Below are 19,831 nucleotides of genomic sequence, written 5' to 3'. Positions count from 1 at the left end.
AATTAGCATAATGCCCTCAAGGTCCCTCCATATTGCTGCAAATGGCAAAATTTCCTTCTTTTTTATGGCTGAATAATGTTCCATTTTATATATATATATATATATATATGTATGTATACATATACATGCATACACACACATCACATTTTCTTTATCCATTCATCCATTGATGGACACTTTGGTTATTTCCATGTCTTGGCTGTTGTAAATAACATGGGGATGCATATATCTTTTCAAGTTACTATTTTAAGTGTTTTTGGATAAATACCCAGAAGTGGAATTGTTGCATCATATGGTATTTCTATTTTTTATTTTTTGAGGAACCTCCATACCATTTTCCATAGTGGCTGCATCAATTTACATTCTCACCAATGGTACACAGGGTTCCCTTTCTCCACATCCTCACCAACACTTGTTATCTCTTGTTTTTTGGTAATAGCCATTCTAACAGGTGTGAGGTGATATGTCATTGTGGTTTTGATTTGCATTTTTCTGATGATTATGATGTTGAGCATCTTTTCATGTGCTTGTTGGCCATCTGGATGTCTTCTTTGGAAAAATGTCTATTCAGATCTTCTGCCCATTTTTTAAATCGGATTATTCTTTTGCTATTGAGTTGTATGCGTTCTTTTCATATTTTGGATGTTAACCCCTTATCAGATAGATGATTTACAAATATTTTCTCCCATTCAGTAGGTTGCCTTTTCATTTTGTTAATTGTTTCCTTTCCTCTGCAGAGGCTTTTCAGTTTGATGTTGTTCCATTTGTCTATTTTTGCTTTTGTTGCCAGATCCCCAGAATCATCACCAAGACCAATGTCAAGAAGCTTACTGCCTGTGTTTTCCTCCAGGAGTTTTATGGTGTCAGGTCTTATATTCAAGTCTTTAATCCATTTTGAGTTAATTTTTGTGTATGTGTAAGCTAGTGGGCCAGTTTCGTTCTTTTCCCTGTGGCTGTTCAGTTTTCCCAACACCATTTATTGAAGAGACTTTCCTTTGTCCGTTGTGTATTCTTGTCTCCTTTGTTGTAAATTAATTAACCACGTATGCATAGGTTTATTTCTGGCTTCTCTATTCTGTTCCATTGATCTATGTGTCTTTTTTTATGCCAATACCATGCAGTTTTGATTACTAAAGCTTGAAATGAGGAAGTGATTTCATAGTTTGAAATCAGGAAGCATGATGCCTCCAGCCTTGTTGTTTTTTCTCAAGATTGCTTTGACTATTCAGGGTCTTTTGTGGTTCCGTACAAATACTAGGATTGTTTATTTCTGTGAAAAATGCCTTCGAATTTTGATAGGAATTGCGTTGAATCTGTAAATTGTTTTGGGAAGTATGGACGTTTTAACAATGTTCTTCCAATTCATGAGCATAAAATAGCTTTCTGTTTATTTGTGTCTTCTTCAATTACTTTCATCAATGTGTTATAGTTTTCAGTGTACAAGTCTTTCACCTCCTTGGTTAAATTTATTCCTAAATATTTTATTCTTTTTGATGCAATTGTAAATGGGATTGTTTTCTTAATTTCTCTTTCCGATAGTTCATTATTAGTATATAGAAATGCAGCAGATTTTTATATATTGATTTTGTATCCTGCAACTTTACTGAATTTGTTTATTAGTTCTAACAGTTATTGATGGAGTCTTCAGGGTTTTCAGTATATAACATAATGTCATCTGCAAATAGTGACAGTTATACTTCTTCCTTTCCAATTTGGATGTTTTTTATTTATTTTTCTTACCTAATTGCTCCAGGTAGGACTTCAATAATAAATTGAATAAAAGTGATGTCAGTGGGCATCCTTGTATTGTTCGTGATCTTACAAGAAAAGCTTTCAGCTTTTCACAGTTGAATGTGATGATAGCTGTGAGCCTGTCATCTATCGCCTTTATTGTGATGAGGTACATTTCCTCTATATCCACTTTGTTGAGAGTTTTTATCATAAACAAATGTTGAATTTTGTCAAATGCTTTCTCTGCATCTATTGAGATGATATCATTTTTCGCCTTCATTTTGTTAATGTTGTGTATCGCATTGATTGATTTGCAGGTGTTGAACCATGCTTGCATTCCTGGAATAAATCCCAGTTGATTATGATGTGTGATCCTTTTAATGTATTGTTGAATTTGGTTTGCTAATATTTTGTTGAGGAATTTTGCATCTATGTTTGTTAGGGATATTGGCCTGTAATTTTCTTTTAGTGGTGTCCTTGTCTGGTTTTGGCATCAGGGTAACACTGGCCTTATAAAATGGGTTTAGAAGTGTTCCCTCCTCTTCTTCTTCTTCTTCTTTTTTTTTTTGAGGAAGATTAGCCCTGAGCTAACATCTGCTGCCAATCCTCCTCTTTTTGCTGAGGAAGACTGGCCCTGAGCTAACATCCGTGCCCATGTTCCTCTACTTTATATGTGGCATGCCTTCCACAGCATGGCTTGACAAGTGGTGCATAGGTTCACACCCAGGAACTGAACTGGCAAACCCTGGGCCGCTGAAGCGGAACATGCAAACATAACCGCTGTACCACCTGGCTGGCCCCTCCTCTTCTATTTTTTGGAAGAGTTTGAGAAGGATTGGTATTAATTTTTCTTTGAATGTTTGGTAGGATTCACAAGTGAAGTCATCTGGCCCTGGACTTTTGTTTGTTGGGAGGTTTTTTTTGAGGAAGATCAGCCCTGAGCTAACATCCACCGCCAATTCTCCTTTTTCCTGAGGAAGGCTGGCCCTGAGCTAACATCAGTGCCCATCTTCCTCTATTTTATGTGGGACGCCTGCCACAGCATGGCTTGACAAGTGGTGCATAGGTCTGCACCTGGGATCCCAACCAGTGAACTCCGAGCTGCTGAAGCAGACCGTGTGAACTTAATGGCTGTGCCACCAGGCTGGCTCCTGTTGGGAGGTTTTTGGTACTGATTGTCTGTTCAGATTTTCTGCTTCATCGTGATTCGGTCTTGCTAGGTTCTGTGTTTCTGGGAACTTACCTATTTCTTCTAGGTTGTCCAGTGTGTTGGCCTATAATTTTTCATAGTAGTCTCTTATATTTCTTTGCATTTCTTTGGTGTAGTTGTAATGTTCCTCTTTCATTTCTGATTTTATTTATTTGCGTCCTCTCTTCGTGAGTCTAGCTAATTGCTTGTCAATTTTATTTACTTAAAAAACCAGCTCTTAGTTTTCATTGATCTTTTCTATTGTCTTTTTAGTCTTTATTTCATTTATTTCCACTCTGATCTTTATTGTTTCCTTTCTTCTACTAACTTTGTGCTGTGTTTGTTCTTTTTCTAGTTCCTTGAGGCATAAAGTTAGGTTGTTTATTTGAGATCATTCTTGTTTCTTGTTTTTTTTTTTTTTTGAGGAAGATTAGCCCTGAGCTAACATCTGCTGCCAATCCTCCTCTTTTTGCTGAGGAAGACTGGCCCTGAGCTAACATCCGTGCCCACGTTCCTCTACTTTATATGTAGGACGCCTTCCACAGCATGGCTTGCCAAGCGATGCATATGTCAACACCCAGGATCCAAACTGGTGAACCCCAGGTCACCGAAGCAGAATGTGCGAACTTGACCGCTGCGCCACCGGGCTGGCCCCTGAGATTTTCCTTGTTTCTTGATGTAGACATTTATAGGTATAAACTTTCCTCTTAGAACTGCTTTTGATGCATTCCATAAGTTTTGATATGTTATATTTCTATTTTCATTTGTCTCAAGGTATTTTTTTATTTCTCTTTTGATTTCTTCTTTGACTCACTGGTTGTTCAATCTCCACATATTTGTGGATTTTGTAGTTTTCCTCTTGTAATTGATTTGTACTTTCATACTATTGTGGTCAGAAAAGATGGTTGATATATCAACCTTCTTTAATTTATTAAGACTTGTTTTGTGGCCTAACATATGATCTATCATGGAGGATGTTCCATGTGAGCTTGAGAAGAATGTATATACTCTCTCTTTTTTATTTTTTAAAGATTGGCACCTGAGCTGACGTCTGTTGCCAATCTTTTTTTTTTTTTTCTTCTTCTACCCAAAGCCCCCCAGTACATAGTTGTATATTATAGTTGTATGTCCTTCTGAATCTGCCGTGTGGGACACTGCTGTAGCATGGCCTGATGAGCAGTGCTACGTCCGCACTCAGGATCCAAACCGATGAAAACCTGGGCTGCGAAGCGGAGCATGTGAACTCAACCATTCAGCCACGGGGCCGGCCTGGTGAATGTATATTCTCTTGCTTCTGGATGGAATGTTCTCTATGTGTCTGTTAAGTCCACTTGATCTAACATGTTGTTTAAGGCCAGTGTTTCCTTATTGATTTTCCGTCTGGATGATCTACTCATTGATGAAAGTAGGCTATTTAAGTCTCCTAGTATCATTGTATTGCTGTCTGTACCCCCCTCTAGGTCTGTTAATATTTGCTTTATTTATTTAGGTGCTCCTATGTTGGGTGCATAAGTATTTACAAATGTTATATCCTCTTGTTGGATTGATCCCTTTATCATTCTGTAATGACTTTCTTTGTCTCTTATTACAGTCCTGGTCTTAAAGTCTATTTTGTCTATTTCTGGTGAGTATAGGTACCCCAGCTTGCTTTTGTTTCCGTTTGCACGGGATGTCTTTTTCCATCCCTTCACTTTCAGTCTGTGTGCCCTTATATCCAAAGTGAGTCTCTTGTAGGCAGCATATAGATTGGTCTTGGTTTTTTATCCATTTAGCCACTCTGGGTTTTTTGGGGAGAATTTAGTCCATTTACATTTAAAGTAACTATTGGTGTGTATTTCCTTTTGTCATTTTGTTAATTGATTGTGGCTTTTTTGTAATTCCTTTGTTCCTTTCTTCTTCTTTTGCTCTCTTCCTTTGTGATATGATGATTTTCTGTAGTGGTGTGCTTAGATTCCTTTCTCTTTCTCTTTTGAATATCTACGGTAGGTTTTTGGTTTGTGGTTACCGTAAGGCTTACATATAACAACTTATATCTATCGCAGTCTATTATAAGTTGATAGCAACTTCAGTTAGACACGTTCTAAAGCTCTACATTTTTACTGTCCCCGCCGCATTTTAGGTTTTTGATGATGCAATTTACATCTTTTTATCTTGTGTATTCATTAACAAATTATTGTGGTTTTAGTTATTTTTACTACTTTTGTCTTTTAACCTTCATACTAGCTTTATGAGTGATTAACCCATCACCTTTACATTAGATTGTTTTGAATTTTACTATTTATTTACCTTTACCAGTAAAATTTATATTTGCAAATGTTTTCCTGCTAGTACTTAGTGCCCTGTTATTTGAGCTCAAAGAAGTCCCTTTAATGTTTCTGGTAAGCCTGGTCTAGCGGTGATGAACTCCTCTAGCTTTTCCTTGTCTGCAAGACTCTTTGTCGCTCCTTCAATTCTGAAAGACAGCTTTGCCAGGTATAGTATTCTTGGTTGGAAGTTTTTCTTTCAGCACTTTGAATATATCATTGCGAGTCCCTCCTGGCCTGCAAAGTTTCTGCTGATGGTCGTATGGGGGTTGACCTGTACATTACATGTCGTTTTTCTTATGCTGCTTTTAAGATTCTCTCCTTGTCATTAACTTTGACACTTTAATTATAATGTATCTGGGTATGAGTCTCTTTGGGTTCATCTTATTTAGAAAACTCTGTTCTTCCTGGATCTGGATGTCTTGTTTCTTCCCCAGATTCGCGAAGTTTTCTGCCCCTTTCTCTTCTCCTTCTGGGACCCCTACAATGCGAATGTTGGTCTGCTTGATGTCCCATAATCCCTTAACCTATCTTCATTTTTTCTTATTCTTTTTCCTTTTTGTTCCTCTGATTGGATCAGTTCCACTGCCCTGTCTCTGAGTTCACTGATTCTTTCTTCTGCTTGACCTAGTCTGCTTTGAAGCCCTCAGTTGTGTTTTTCAGTTCAGTTATTGTGTTCTTCAGCTGTGTCTTCTATTTGGTACTTGCTTATATTTTCTGTCTTTTTGTTGAAACTCTCACTCTGTTTATCCATTCTTCTCCAGAGCTCAGTCAGTATCTTTATGACTGTTATTTTGTTCTGTTTATCAGGTAAATCATTTATCTCTGTTTCGTTAAGGTCTTTTTCTGAGATTTTATCTTGTTCTTGCATCTGGAACATACTCCTCTATTTCTTAATGTACCATGACTCTTGGTGTTCGTTTCTATACAGTAAATGAAACAGCCACCTCTCCCAGTCCTGGAGGAGTGGGCTCGTGTTGGAGATGAGCCTTGTCGTTCGTTCCTGCTCAAGCTCTTGGTATCTCTCAGACCTCTGTGATTGTTCAAGCAGCCTGCTTTATTCTTAGAGGCAGGCAGTAGTTGAGGGTGTGCCAGACCTGTCAGTGTCCCACAGGGGAGGATCTCAGGCAGCAGCTTTGAAGTATGCAAATATACCTCTTTAAGGGGAAGACTGGGAGATGGGCCTTTCCGTCTCCTCTCTCTGAGTTAAGCTTGATAGCCAGTTAAGAAAGGTTTCTTTCTTTGCTGTGGTCCCATTGAACCCCACGATCGCCCTCTGGCCAGAGCCAGGCAATCGAAGGACATGTCCTCTGGCAGTAGCCACAAAGGAGGGGGGCTGCCAGACGTGTACACAGCTGCTTCCTCAGAGGCACTGAGGACCTGGGGCCGGGCATGGGGGGAGGGTGGAGATGGTGCCTGCGGGCCTCCCCGTTCTCTGGAGAGGATGGGGTTAGCCCGGGATCTGTGTTTAATCGGAAGCCCCTTCCGTCTCAGGCACAGCTGTGACCATGAGCTGATAGGCCTCTTCCACAGAGACTGAGCTCCTGGGGCTCTGCACTCTTGCTGTGCCCTGGGCGTGGCTGCTGGTTGAGAACTCTCCCTCCCTTGGTTACGGTCTTGTGGGACCTGTGAGTGCAGAGCCGGGTGAGGGGGACGTATCCCTTGGCAGCAGCCGCAAATATTGGGGCACCAGAAAGGGGTGGCAGCTCTTCTTCAGGAGGTACCAGCCAGCTGGAGTGAGGCAGAGGGAAAGCGCCAAGAGGGCGTCCCTGGCCTCGTCTCTGGAGGGTATTCAGTGGGCCTAGGTGTGTGTGAAATGGGATGCCTGCCCCTCGGCCGATGCTGTAAGGTGAGAAGCAGATGAGCGTCTTCACAGAAAGTCTGGTACTTTTCACAGCTGCTCAGACCCGGGTCCTCAGGTGGCAAGTGCTCGTGAGCCCTCTGAGGGCTTGTTCTCGACTTGCTGTAGCCTGGAGGGGCTGGTTGCCATGAGTGCCATCAGCTTTCAGAGCCAGGTCTTTGGGGCCTTGGCTCTCAGGAGTGAGTCTTAAAAGTTGGGGTCCTGAGCTGGGGTCCAGCCCTCACTTCTCAGGAAGACACCCTGGCGAGTCCTCCCCTTTGTGGGTCCCACGTCTCAGCCTCTCCTGCCCACTTCCCTGTGGTTTGTTTTCTCCTCTCCTTTGGAGGGCTCGCTCCACTAGTTTCTGGGTTTTCAGAGGAAATTGTTCGTATGTCAGTTTGGTGTGTCCATGGGAGGAGGTGAGTTCAGGATCCTCCTATGTCACCATCTTGAACCTGACCAGAAGCAGTTCCTAGAGGCTTTAGAATGGACTTTAGTACCAGGCAGGGCTGGCCTCCTGCCCTCGTTGTTACTCTTGTTCAGAACTGTCTCCTTATTATTGCTTGTTTGTTCTTCTTAAATGAACGTTATGATTAACTTGTCTAGCTCTAGAGCAAAACATGATGTGTTTTATTAGGGTAGCATTAAATTTATATTTTTAAAAATCTTGCCAGTTTCATCTCATCTTACTTGCAAGAGTTTTACAAATTAGTCTTTTATGAGTTTTAAAATTTCCTGTGTTTGTGTTTATAATTTTCTTCTTGTCATTATTGATTTTATATATTTGTATTTTATCTTTTATTTTTCTGTTGAATTATCTAGTGGTTTATCTTACTGATTTTGTTTTCTCCAGAGAACCAGCTTTTGGGTTTAATTTTTAATTTTACTCTTTTTCTATATATTAATATCTGCTTTTATCTTTAATAGTTCTTTTTGCTCATTTATTTTTTCTAGCTTTTCGAGGTGTATGTTTAAATTATTTACTTTTATTATTTAAATTTTTATTAGTGTATGTATTTAATGCCATAAAGTGTCCTGTTGATACCAGCTCAACACAAGGTTGACATAAGGGAAGCCACATTGTAGAGAATAAAGCTATCTTGTAGCTTTGAATGACCCCTGACTGACTAACCCCGCTGGATATGCCCCCTCCAGGAGATTCACCTTCTCTGTAGATTCTAGGACTCCTGCTTGTGCATATACCTCCCAGCTGTGATAAGACAGTAACTTCGTTCTTTTGAGTTCCTTAGGAATGTGGTGACCCCCGAACAGAGAGTCTGTGCTGACAGCCGTCATCAGTGACGACTGAAGATCTGGTGTGGCCACTCCCAGTCTGTAACACCTGAGAGTCAATATTCCTAACCCTCCCCTACAGCCCACTGGCCTCTGTAACTGCTTCAAGATTCTGTGTCCCCTGTAAGATGGTTCTTTAGGATGCTGGTACCCCCATCTTGCGATTTGCTAGCTTATCGCTTAATAAATGCCCTTCTCTGCCACCGTCTTGCCTCTTGATTGGCTTCTGTCTCACATTGAGCAGATCATACCCTTTGTGCGGTAACACTGTGATGGTGGTTCTTCTTGGTCCCATAAGCTCTGAGGTACATCTCCCCGTCCTTTATAGGTGTGTGTCTTATGTTCTGCATGGCGTTTGGTTTTGCTTTGTAAGCCAACCCAGAACTCTTTCCTTCAACAGTGAGCCATGCCTATCCATGCTCACTGCTCTGTTTGGCTCGGTTCTCTCAAGTTAACGTTCTAGATGTACGTTGTGAATTTACACCTGTCTCTCTGTGTCTGTGTGCGTATCTTTCATACACTCAGGACAGAGCCTCTCACCTTGTGTTTTATTTGCTTTTATGCTCTTAGTATTTAGGAGGTTTTCCCTCTTATTGTCACCTTTATGCTAATCCTGTTATATCATAACCTGGATCCTTCTTTTCTGAATACTGACAGTTGGCTCCCCACAGTAGACAATATTGCAGTTAGCTCCTGGTCTCTCTCCCTGTCCCCATTCCCTCCTCCACGGTTTTGGTGGTGGTTCTTCGTTTATGTTATTGTATAACCATTGCATGCTGTGCTGTCTCCCTTCCACCACCATGTACCCATAGTTCTACAAATAAATACACGTTACCTGCTCAACACCAGCCTTTTTGCCTCTGCCTCTCTAGCGCTGTTGGTCCCCAACCTCATTCTATGGTGGATCCCTGATGAAGCTGCTGGTCACAGTACTTCCTGTGTTTGTCACATTCGTAAAGTTTGTTATAGCCTTTACCCTTAAAAGTCAGTTTATCTAGATGATAAACCTTTGGTTCACTTGAATATGTTGAGTATGTCACCAGAACCTCTGCCATCCCTGGCCTGTGATCCTGGCTCCAAACTGCTGTTCACTTGTTTCTTCCTTCTCATCTTATGGACATACACTCTTAAGTGGGAAGGAATTGATAGGATTGGTAGCCGTGTGAATATCATGATGACGTCTGTCAGTCAGGCGAGACAGCAGCTGGGAGGGTTAGGGTCAGAACCGTGCTTGCAGGAAGTGAGTGGAATGCTGTGGGTGGCTGCTCTGTGCCCTGGGCATTCCACAGTTCTCTCTCACAGATTTGTTAGCCACTGTAGTTGGACTTCCTGACATAGGCCTTCTCTTAGAGGGCTCCATTTTGAACCTCTTAGTGACAGTGTTTTCCATCCTGAAATTGCGTGCTGTGTGGTCCAGTTGCTTCTCCTTGCTGGGTGAGCTGTGGGGCTGTGTGGCCACCGTTCGCCTCAGCCTTCAGTATCCTGTCCTGCCGTCTGTCCAGGGCCCCTCGTATCACACATTCGTGTCAGACTCCTCGTGCATGTCGTGGGGTATTTACGAAAGATGTGTTAATGCTAAAAATAGGTTTCACGTCTGTTTTTTTTAAACTTAAAATTGGACTTTTTATCTATCTTTTTTCAAGAGACACTAATAATACACTGATGCAAAAGTAACTTTGTATCAGGAAAATGAATAAACTTGAACATTCGGCCACCAGGAGAACACAATATAAACCCTGATCCTTTTTGGAGAATGTGTGGATGAAAAGCTAAATGGTAACTGGTGACTGTTGATGAATCGACGTATGACCTAAAACGAGCTCAGGCTGTTAGGGCAGAGACGGCGCCAGCGTGGAGGCAAGGAGCTGAAGCCGTCTCTTAGAGAGGGTGTGCAGCCGCTGGTTCTGGAAGAAGTGCCGAGGAGATGGGCCCTTGATCGCGACTGTGCTTGAGGATTTCTTTGTTTTGTTTGTTTTTGGTAAAGTGATCACCTTTTGTGTCGTATTTACTGTGCTCTACAGAATCTTTCAGAGAAATCACGTTTTGCTGTCCGTTTCTTTCCCAAAGTCTCCTATAGCACCTGTGTGCTTTCAAGAAAGATCAATGTCAAACTGAAGTAATTTAAAAAGATAGACAATTGTGTGAGCTTTCTAGGGTTACCATAACCATAAACTCCATGGCACAAGGCAACAGAACATTTTCCCTCACAGTTCTGGAGGCCGGAAGTCTGAAGTCCAGGTGTTGGTGGGGTCGGCTCCTCCTGGAGGCTCTGCTGGGTCCCAGCTTCTGGTGTGGCCAGCAGTGCTTGGCGCCCCTTGGCTTGTGGGTTGTACATCGCTCCAGTCTGCCTCCACCATCACACCACTTTCTCCCTGTGTCTGTCTTCATGTGACCTCTCCTCTTCTTAGAAGGACACCAGCCATTGGATTTAGGGCCCACTGGTTAATTCAGGATGATTTTATGATGAGATCCTTCACTTAATTACATCTGCAGAGACCCTGTTTCCAAATAAGGTCGTATTCATAGGTACCGCAGATTAGGACTTAGACATCTTCTAGGGGCCACTGTTCAACAGTAATAAATACATTACAATGTATTTATTATACAATAATAAATATATCTGGTTTTATATCATTTATAAGATTCTGATTTCAAGAAATTGACTGGGGGTGGATGCTACAGTTTCCCCTATCATGCAAAATCCTAGAAATAAAAAAGGAAATATATTACCTTAAATATTGTAAATATATATTGTACTTGAGAAAGAAATGGGGGAGGCAACTCTGTGTCTCTGTGGAGCTGAAAAGATAAAGAGTCGGTGAGACACAGGGCACAGTGTTTGACTGAAGGACTTCCTGGTGGGAGAGTGTGATGTGGAATCACCCAGAAGGTGGGAGCAGCAAGGAGCTCGGGCGTTCAGGGACAACCTCAGAGTGATCATTTGAGAGACGCGGGAGGAGCCACCAGCAGAACAGACGTGTGCATCCCTCCATCCCCAGCCCTGGAGGTCACCTGATCACTGGGTGCTTGGGGGTGACCCCAAGTCCAGACACACGGTCTAACAGCACATCCTGCCCATTCCCCACCTCCACTAAGACCACACAGGGGGCATCCGGGCAGCTGTGCCTGCCCATCCCCAGGCCAGGCCGAGCGCTCGAAGGCAGGGGATAGTCCAGTGAGAATCCCACCTGCATTCCAGGCACCTTGAAGAGACATCGGACACTGAAGAGAACGTACCACCTGGTTGGGAGCCAGACAGCTCAGTCATGGAAGAACTCGTCCATGAAGAAACACTACACAAATCACAGCAGGATGAATATCGTCCTGCGACATTTCGAGCCTGAAATGATATCCCAACTGGGATTTACTTCAGAATAGTCGGAGTTTGTGTGGGGGCCACGAAATGCGTGGAGAGAGAGATGAAGAAAGATGGGCCATGAGCGGATAATTGTTGAGTGAGAAAGTGCCAACCCCAATGGAGAGGAGGGTAGTAATGAGGTTAGTTCCTTGTTTTTTATAGATAACTCAAGATGTGGAGGTATATGCCTGGTTTTTGGAATTACAAAATTAGTAACCAGAGCAGCCAAAAAAATCCACTTCAGCCAATTTGGATGTGAGATTGGCAAGGGAGACTTTTCGTTTTGTACTCACTTGATTTTTTTTATCACATGCAGTACATTTTATAGTTTTTAAAACTTAAATCATTCACGAATTTTGGTAATTTTCTTGCTAGAAACAAAACTTTGGTGACGTATCTTAGAGCACCACAGCTTAGAACGACTATCCTATCAGCCATTTTCAAAACTAGAGGCTTACCCTCGCTTGTCTTATTTCCCCCGAAGTGTGTGAGAATGATGGGAAGACGTCAGCCCATCATAGCACAGTACCTCACAGACCACAGTGAACCCTAGAGTGGTGTGGGAAATGGAGCTCAAGGCGGTGTTATCTGCCTCTTCAGGAAGATGTCAGTTTTCTAACAGGTCACCACTGGGATGAGGTTATAACATTCGGAGATATTAGGGCACACATGGACAGTGTTAAAGCCGCTAGCTGACTTCTAGAGTTAAATTACCAGGAGAATTTCTTTGCTCGGCCATAGGTTGTTTCTATTAGGAGTTGTTTGGATGACTCTTCTCTACATTCTTCCGTTTCTTGATTGGAAATGAATGCCAGGTAGGGGAAGTCGTGCGCCCTCAGTGTTTATTAGAAAACCCTCAGGCTCTGTTGCCTGTAGGCACATTCCCGAGAAAGAGGGTGCTGGTGCGATACTTGGCTGTGGATGTGAGTGTTAAAAACCATCAGCTTCATAAGTGAGACCCTATAAAATGTATAGACCTTCTGTGGTTCTTGCACGTACATCTGTCCCCTGTATTTTCACCTTGTCATATTGTGTGAGGGTCCATTGTTTGCTTGTGTTTTAAGGCTTCCTTCTTCCCTCCTCTTTGCCCAACACACACTCCAGACATCCTCCCGAGACTTGACGAGCATGCTGCTCTTTCTCTAATTGTGAATAAAATTTACCTAACATAAAATTTACCATCTCAACCATTGTTAAGTGTACAGTTTAGTCGTCTTAAGCACATTCACATTGTTGTGCAACCATCACCACTGTGCATCCTCATAACTCTGTTCATCTTGCAAAACTGATGGTCTGTCCCCATTAAACACTCACTCCCCCAGCCACTGGCACCCACCATTCTGCTTTCTGTCTCTGTGAATTTGACTCCTCTTAAGTACTTCATGTAAGTGGAATCATACAGTCTTTGTCCTTTCATGTCTGGCTTATTTCACTGAGCATCATATTCTCAGGGTTCATCTATGTTGTAACATGTATCAGAATTTCCTTCCCCTTTAAGGTTGAACAATATTCCATTGTATGGATGGACCACATTTTGTTTATCTATTCATCTGTCAATGGACACCTGGATTGCTTCCACCTTCTTTCTACTGTAAATTGTGCTGCTGTGAACATGAGAGCACAAACATCTCTTGGAGACCTGCTTTCACTTCTTCTGTGTATGTACCCAGAAGTGTAATTGCTGGATCATGTAGTAATTCTGTGTTTCATTTTTTGAGGAATCGCCAGATCGTTTTCCACAGAGGCTGTACCATTTTATATTCCCACCAACAGTGCACAAGGGTTCCAATTTTCCCACATCCTTGTCACCACTTGTTATTGTCTGGTTTTTTGATAGTAGCCATCTCAACAGGTGTGAGGTATCTCATTGTGGTTTTGGAAGGCATTTCCCTGATGATTAGTGATGTTGAGCCTCTTTTCATGTGCTTATTGGCCACCTGTATGTCTTTGGAGAAATGTCTATTCAAGTCCTTTGTTCATTTTTTAATCAGGTTGTTTTGTTGTTGTTGAGGGTTCCACTGATTTTTTATTTTATTTTTTTATTTATTTTTTGAGGAAGATTAGCCCTGAGCTAACTGCTGCCAATCCTCCTCTTTTTGCTGAGGAAGCCTGGCCCTGAGCTAACATACGTGCCCATCTTCCTCTACTTTATATGTGGGACACCTGCCACAGCATGGAGTGTCAAGCGGTCCCATATCCGCACCCGGGGTCCAAACCGTGAACTCCGGGTCGCCAAAGTGGAATGTGCGCACTTAACCGCTGCACCACCGGGCGGCCCCTCACTGATTTTTAAGTCAGAGTCCGTGATGGATTTGCCTTGAAATGTGTTTGACCAATAGTTTATATACACGTGAAATGGAAAGACTTGTACAACATGAAACACTGCTTAATTCACATTTTTAGATGTTGAATTTTAATTTTGGAAGCTTTTTTTTTCTTACTTTTACTTTTTTTAACTTGTGAGTATAACAACTACCACCAAAAAAATACAGCTTTTTTCCTGGTTTAAAATATTTTTTAAAGTCAGCAACTGAGTTTCCTTAAAGAAGCCATTTGCCTTGATTGTCCCTGTGGACCCAGGCTTGTAGCTGTGTCTGGGAGGATCTGGGCCTCACTCTGAGGTCGCTGAGCTTCCTCGCTGCCCAGGCAGGTCGACTCCAGCTTCGGTGTCCACCAGCATGGGGAGCTCTCGGGGAGCCATGGCCCACACGGTTGTGATCATGTTTTTGAGAAGGAAGTGGTTTCTGCAGCCAGCCCTGCCTGTGTCAGCAGGGATAAGATGGGACTGTCTCCTCCCTTCAGACAGGAGGATTTGAGTCTGGGCGGCTCAGACATGTCAGGGCATTTCCTAGCTCCCTGTTCTCTGCTCTAGGCTTTCCAGCGCCCAGCTGAGGCTCACAGCGCCCCTCCCGCCTCCCGGTGAGGTCGTTGCAACCCTCCTCTCCTCCCGCAGCCTGATTTCATGTCACTGACACTATTTCTGAGAACAGTGTATTTCTCTTTTTCCTGAATGTTTGTAGTTAGAAAAGCTGTTCAGATTTGAAAGCTTCTACATTCAGTATTTGAATCAATGACAACAAACCAGTGTAAGATTAAATGTGAGATACAACCAGGATGAACAATTTTCATGAATTGGTGTTATTTAATGCCTGCTGCTGAATGTTAAATTGTTTGTTTTTCTAAATGCGCTTTTGCTTCTCTTGATGATTTACAACTGTTGCCAAAGCCATTTAAGTCTGTTCTGACAGTCATAAATAGAGTCATTTGGTAACTTCAGCTGTTTTTATTAAAAGTCAATACTGGTTAGTGGAAGGAGCTTTTGCATGATTTTCTTGTTCAAAGAGCAATGATGGGGAAATAAACAAGGTTACTTCCTTGGTGCTGGGCATCAGTCCCTGGACCTGTGCTAGCAAGCTCGTCTTCACAGACCCCCCTGCTTGCTTTCAGACCGAAAACAGCTCAGTGTGTTGAAAATAAAAATTGTGAGCACCTTTAGTTCTGAGGCGGTGGACTGCTGTTTACATAGTTTTTTTTTTTACTACAAGGAAGAAACTATTTTTTTAAAAGAAAATGTGTTCAAGTTGTTTACTTATTGCCTTATGATTTTATTTCCTTATTTCATCAAAAAGAAAAAGAAAAATTGGGAAAGCTTTTAATTAGTGCATTTAAATGGGAAACATGAATGTTCTGCTTCCTCTGGCGTCGGTTAAGTGCCTTAACAGTTAGCATTATCTGGTTGATGCTCAGTGAGGAAGTGTTGCAGTGCGGTGATGGTCCTGGTTAGGTCTCTGACAGTATGGGCGACAGACAGAAGTGCTGAGTGCTTGCCCATTGTCGGGCCAGGGACATGGCAAGTCCCTAGCACCAGTTATCATGGCATCTGTCACTTTAGCTTTCTTCCAGAGTGTTTATAATCTCTGTGCTTTGATAAAGCATTTTGAAGTTTGAAACTATCTTGGTTAAGCATATCAGAGTCCTTGGGAGACTAAAACATTTCAGCACTTCCTGGTATAACATTCTCAAAAGAGACAAGATGAATCTCAGATTTCTCAAAAAAATGTATTAGATATTAGCATAGTAATTTCAAACCTGTGATCGTCACTTTGAAGATTAACTGGTTACTTCCAGAATTTAACACGATTTTTATTTTGGTCTCCTGAATTGAACACTAAATATTTATTACCTTTTTGTTTTTTTTACAAAAGAAACACCAAATGAAGAACTCCCTGTAAAAATATTTTAATAAAATGTATCTTTATTTCAGTATCTTAAATAGTGAAGATGAAGAAATATTCAATAATGAAGAGCAGGAATATGCATCTAAAAAAAGGAAAAAGGACCATTTTAGAAATGACAGAAATACTCAATGTAAGATCATTTTCATTAATAATTTTATATTTTACTTGTTGAATATGTTGATATACTAAATTGCTTTGGTAGTGTTATGAAATAAAAGATGGGACAGATATGTATAGATAACAGCACTGTAACCAGTGTTGCCCGCTGACTTAATGATCACACTTTTTCCAGCTCAACCATTTTCTTTGGTAAGATTTGCAAAAATGAAACAAAAGCAGCAAAACCCACAGAACAGCCCACACATCTGAATGACTGACTAGCCGTCATGAGCTTAGGTCATCGGTTCACTCCCAAGCAGTGAGGCCAGTGAGGCATCTGGACTTCGGGCTTTCCTGCAGGGGGCGCTGCTGGTTTGGAGCAGGAGATAGACATGGGCAGAGCCGCATCAGAAACACCCGGAAGCAGCTTAGGCTGGATGGAGTTGGGGAGCCTGGAGGGAGTAACTCACCTGTGGAAGGGCCCCTGTCTGCATTATGATACAACCATGAGTCACTGAAAAGAGGTTTAGTGTGTTCAGTCTCCTGAAAAAGATGGGGTCCCATGGAGAATAGTCATCCTGATCCTTGAAGCTTTGGGATTCTAGTTATGTGAAAAAATTTATTTAAATGGAATACTATATAAAGGCAGTAAAAGAATAGGATTTTTATTAATAGAATTGATTAATAATTGCATTTATATAGCCATTTATGTTTTGATATTACACAGTCATTATAATACCTATTTTCTTCTAAATTACCAGGACTTGCTTACATATAAATATGTTTCATCACGTCTTAAACTGTTAGAAAACAAAGCAATTCTGTTAACATTTAACCAAGTAAAAGCATTCCTTATCTATATAAGTCAGATAATTTTGTTAGCATATGCAACTATTGAAGTTTCTTAAAATCTTAATTTTGAAATGATTCACCAGATTTTAAAAACAAAGTTAATTTTTATTCTAGGTTTTTATCGTGAAAAATGGATCTATGTCCATAAAGAAAGCACAAGAGAAGTAAGTATTCTATTATAAATGAGTATATTTCATATTGTTTCTGTTGAATATGTAATGTCACATTAAGTAAATTCTTTTGCAATATCAAATCTCTGGTTCACATTCTCATAGATGAAAGCATACGAGGATCTTGAAAACAGTGATTCTCGTGTGTGTGTACGTGTGCGCGCGGTGTGTGGTTAGCACCCTGGTACAAGTCTGAATCAGCAGCAGAGCTATTTCAGAACGAGTGTGGACCCCTAGGTTCTCCTCTCCCCTGTTAGTAGTGAGCCTCTGGTGCTCACAGGGATGCGTCCTAGCTCCCTTGTGTTCTGGGATGGTGAGAACTTTGTGACCCTCTTGTGATGGGTGGAGCAGCTAAGAGGACGTTAGTAATTGAGTCTGAGTCTGCAAGAGCAGTCTGAACCCTTTTCCTCCTTTCCTTTGCCAGTTGGCTGAAGTGTTTTTATGAGCTGTCAAACCATCAGTTCATGTCAGGTTCCGTATGTTTCCTTATTCTCTACTTAGCATCCAGAGAAGCTTACCTCCTTCTGCAGTCTAAGAAACTCTGCATTCCTTGTTTTGCCGCAGTTGGGGGAAATAATTTAGGGAGCAGGTGTTCAGCATATATGATGTTAGCATAAGTTAAATGTTCCAGAAGTGTTAATGGCAGATGTTCTGAAAACTAGTGCAACCTCCGGGAAGCTTAAGGATTACATTCTGAGACAGAAAACTTGTTTGACCTATTTGGCGATGGTGAATATTGTTAAGTTATTGTTAAAGAAACTACTCTGATCCTTACCACACAGTCTGGGACCATTAGAATGTCGGGCAGAATCTATCCTGGTTTGAGCTTATGAAAAACTGTGAAATGTTTCCTTTGCTCTGTATCACCACACTGATTATGGAACAGAGCATCTGATGTAGGCCAGCATAAGCGACAGAAGGGGGGTTTATTGTGGGTCTTCAGGGATGCTGCATGGGTCCTGGGAATAGGGATGTAAGCAGGCTCAGGAAGGGGTCAGAGCCCAGAACTGAGAGCCGGCTCTCTCCAGCCCTTCTCTGTGTCTCAGCATACATCTGTAGTCTTCCCACCAGATGCAGGCCCGGGGTCTCTGCTGCTTTGTCTGCATGGCCGACTGTGGCTGCCCCATAGCCTCTGAGGCTCCACGGTGGTTCCAGGCCCCCACAAAGGTGGGTGTGCCCCTGTAGTTCAGACATGTTACTTGTGGTCTACTCTGTGAATCAGATTTAATTCTCCAAAAAAGAAGACGCCATTGTGAGATGGGTGGCTACCTGGAAAGGGGTCTGCTAGAACAGCATTTAGAATTCTGTTCATTGAGAAGAGAAAGAAATTAAAGTAAAAATATCAGCTGTGATTGATTGCAGATTATCATTTATATCTAATTAACCTTTGCTTCCCCCGTAGCTCCCAGGAAAATATTTTGCACATAGTAGATATCAGTAAAAATATTGAATGTTTTAATAAATACGTTTCGCTGATTTGTGAGACTAAGGTGTTTCCACTCCAGCTGCCCTCTCCAGACCCTCTGCTGCCATCTGTCTGAGATGTGAGGAATACTCTGTCCTCTTGTGTTTTCTGTGATTGTCCAGTTTATCCATCCCCACAAGTGAGTCAAAAACCTCTGTATATCGTCTAAGTGTTTCAAATACATAAAATCAAGTGTTAAATGACTCCTGAAACGTAATGTACAAATCTGGACAAACCTGTAAGGAACACAGGGTCATTAAGGAACAATATCTGAGAGAGAATAGCAGTGTTTTTGGTACTATTATTTGTGTTTTGTTTGTCGTCTTTGACTCTTGGACCTGGGGTCTGATTCCCACCTTCTTGGGTGCCGGGCATCCCCTGCTCCCAGCCTGGGAATTGCCCATGGTCCTGTCCCCTGCCTCCGGCCCTCCCTACCTGGAGAGGGCCCCCTCCCAGGTGCTTCTCCGCCTTGACCCCGTGTGGTGGGGCGTGCTTCCAGACCTGTGGGATGCATGGGTCCCTGCAGAGGAATCCAGTGTTTCAACTTGTATATTTAGAACAGAGACATCCTCAGAATGCCAAGCAGATCATTTAGGTATCTGTAGCTGCAAAGCCTAGAATACATCTAGTTAGTTTATGATTTTAGGCTTAATTTTGTCCTCTCCCAAACACGTCCCCAACAAAAGAAATCTATGATATTTAATAAGTATTTGCCTTTGTCTTTATATCAACAGTGGTGTAAAAATGTCAATGTGTAGTGTCTTGATGATGCATAAATGACAAACTTAGCATTGCTATAATTTTACTTTCATCTAAACATGGAGTAAACTTTCAGAATATAAACAAATGCCCTTCGCCAAAACAGACTAATTTGCGTTAACTCTCAGTTCATTTTGATTAATTGGCTGATTTGGCAAATTTTCGCTGTTTTGTGTTTGTTTTTCCAGAGGCACAGCTATTGTACCTTGGGAGAGGCCTTTAACCGCTTAGACTTCTCCAGTGCAATTCAGGATATCCGAAGGTTCAATTATGTGGTCAGAGTGAGTACTTTATTTCAAAGCCACTTTGGTGATGCTCTGGGTTGACTGTGTTTTGAAGATTTTAAGTATAAAATATTTAAGATGCTTTTGGCAACTGCATGAAGTTGTGCTTATTTGCTGTGTAGGAAAAAACACAAGGAGTGAGTTCAGGAGAAAAACAGTAGTGATGAGGGGTTTCTCTAACGTTGCTGTCCTGGGTCACAGAGGTGCCTCTGCAGGCTCTGTGGGACCTGGCCACGCCACCCACGTGCTT

General features: G+C 41.9%; 1 protein-coding gene across 4 annotated transcripts in view; it reads left to right on the top strand.

Annotated features, from left to right (window-relative positions):
* The window catches only part of FBXO25 (F-box protein 25), a 62,977-nt gene that overhangs the window by 15,257 nt on the left and 27,889 nt on the right, over positions 1-19,831 (top strand). For all 4 annotated transcript variants that reach the window (XM_046648622.1, XM_046648621.1, XM_046648623.1 and 1 more), the window contains exons 3-5: positions 15,979-16,082; positions 17,018-17,067; positions 19,486-19,578. In XM_046648622.1, coding sequence (XP_046504578.1) covers positions 15,979-16,082; positions 17,018-17,067; positions 19,486-19,578 — 247 coding nt within the window. The remainder of the gene's footprint in view (positions 1-15,978; positions 16,083-17,017; positions 17,068-19,485; positions 19,579-19,831) is intronic.

Source organism: Equus quagga, chromosome 22 (assembly GCF_021613505.1).
Source record: "Equus quagga isolate Etosha38 chromosome 22, UCLA_HA_Equagga_1.0, whole genome shotgun sequence".
NCBI classification, from domain to species: Eukaryota; Metazoa; Chordata; class Mammalia; order Perissodactyla; family Equidae; genus Equus; species Equus quagga.
The sequence above is the reverse complement of the archived record's forward strand: the minus strand, read 5'-3'. Positions and strand labels throughout refer to the sequence as shown.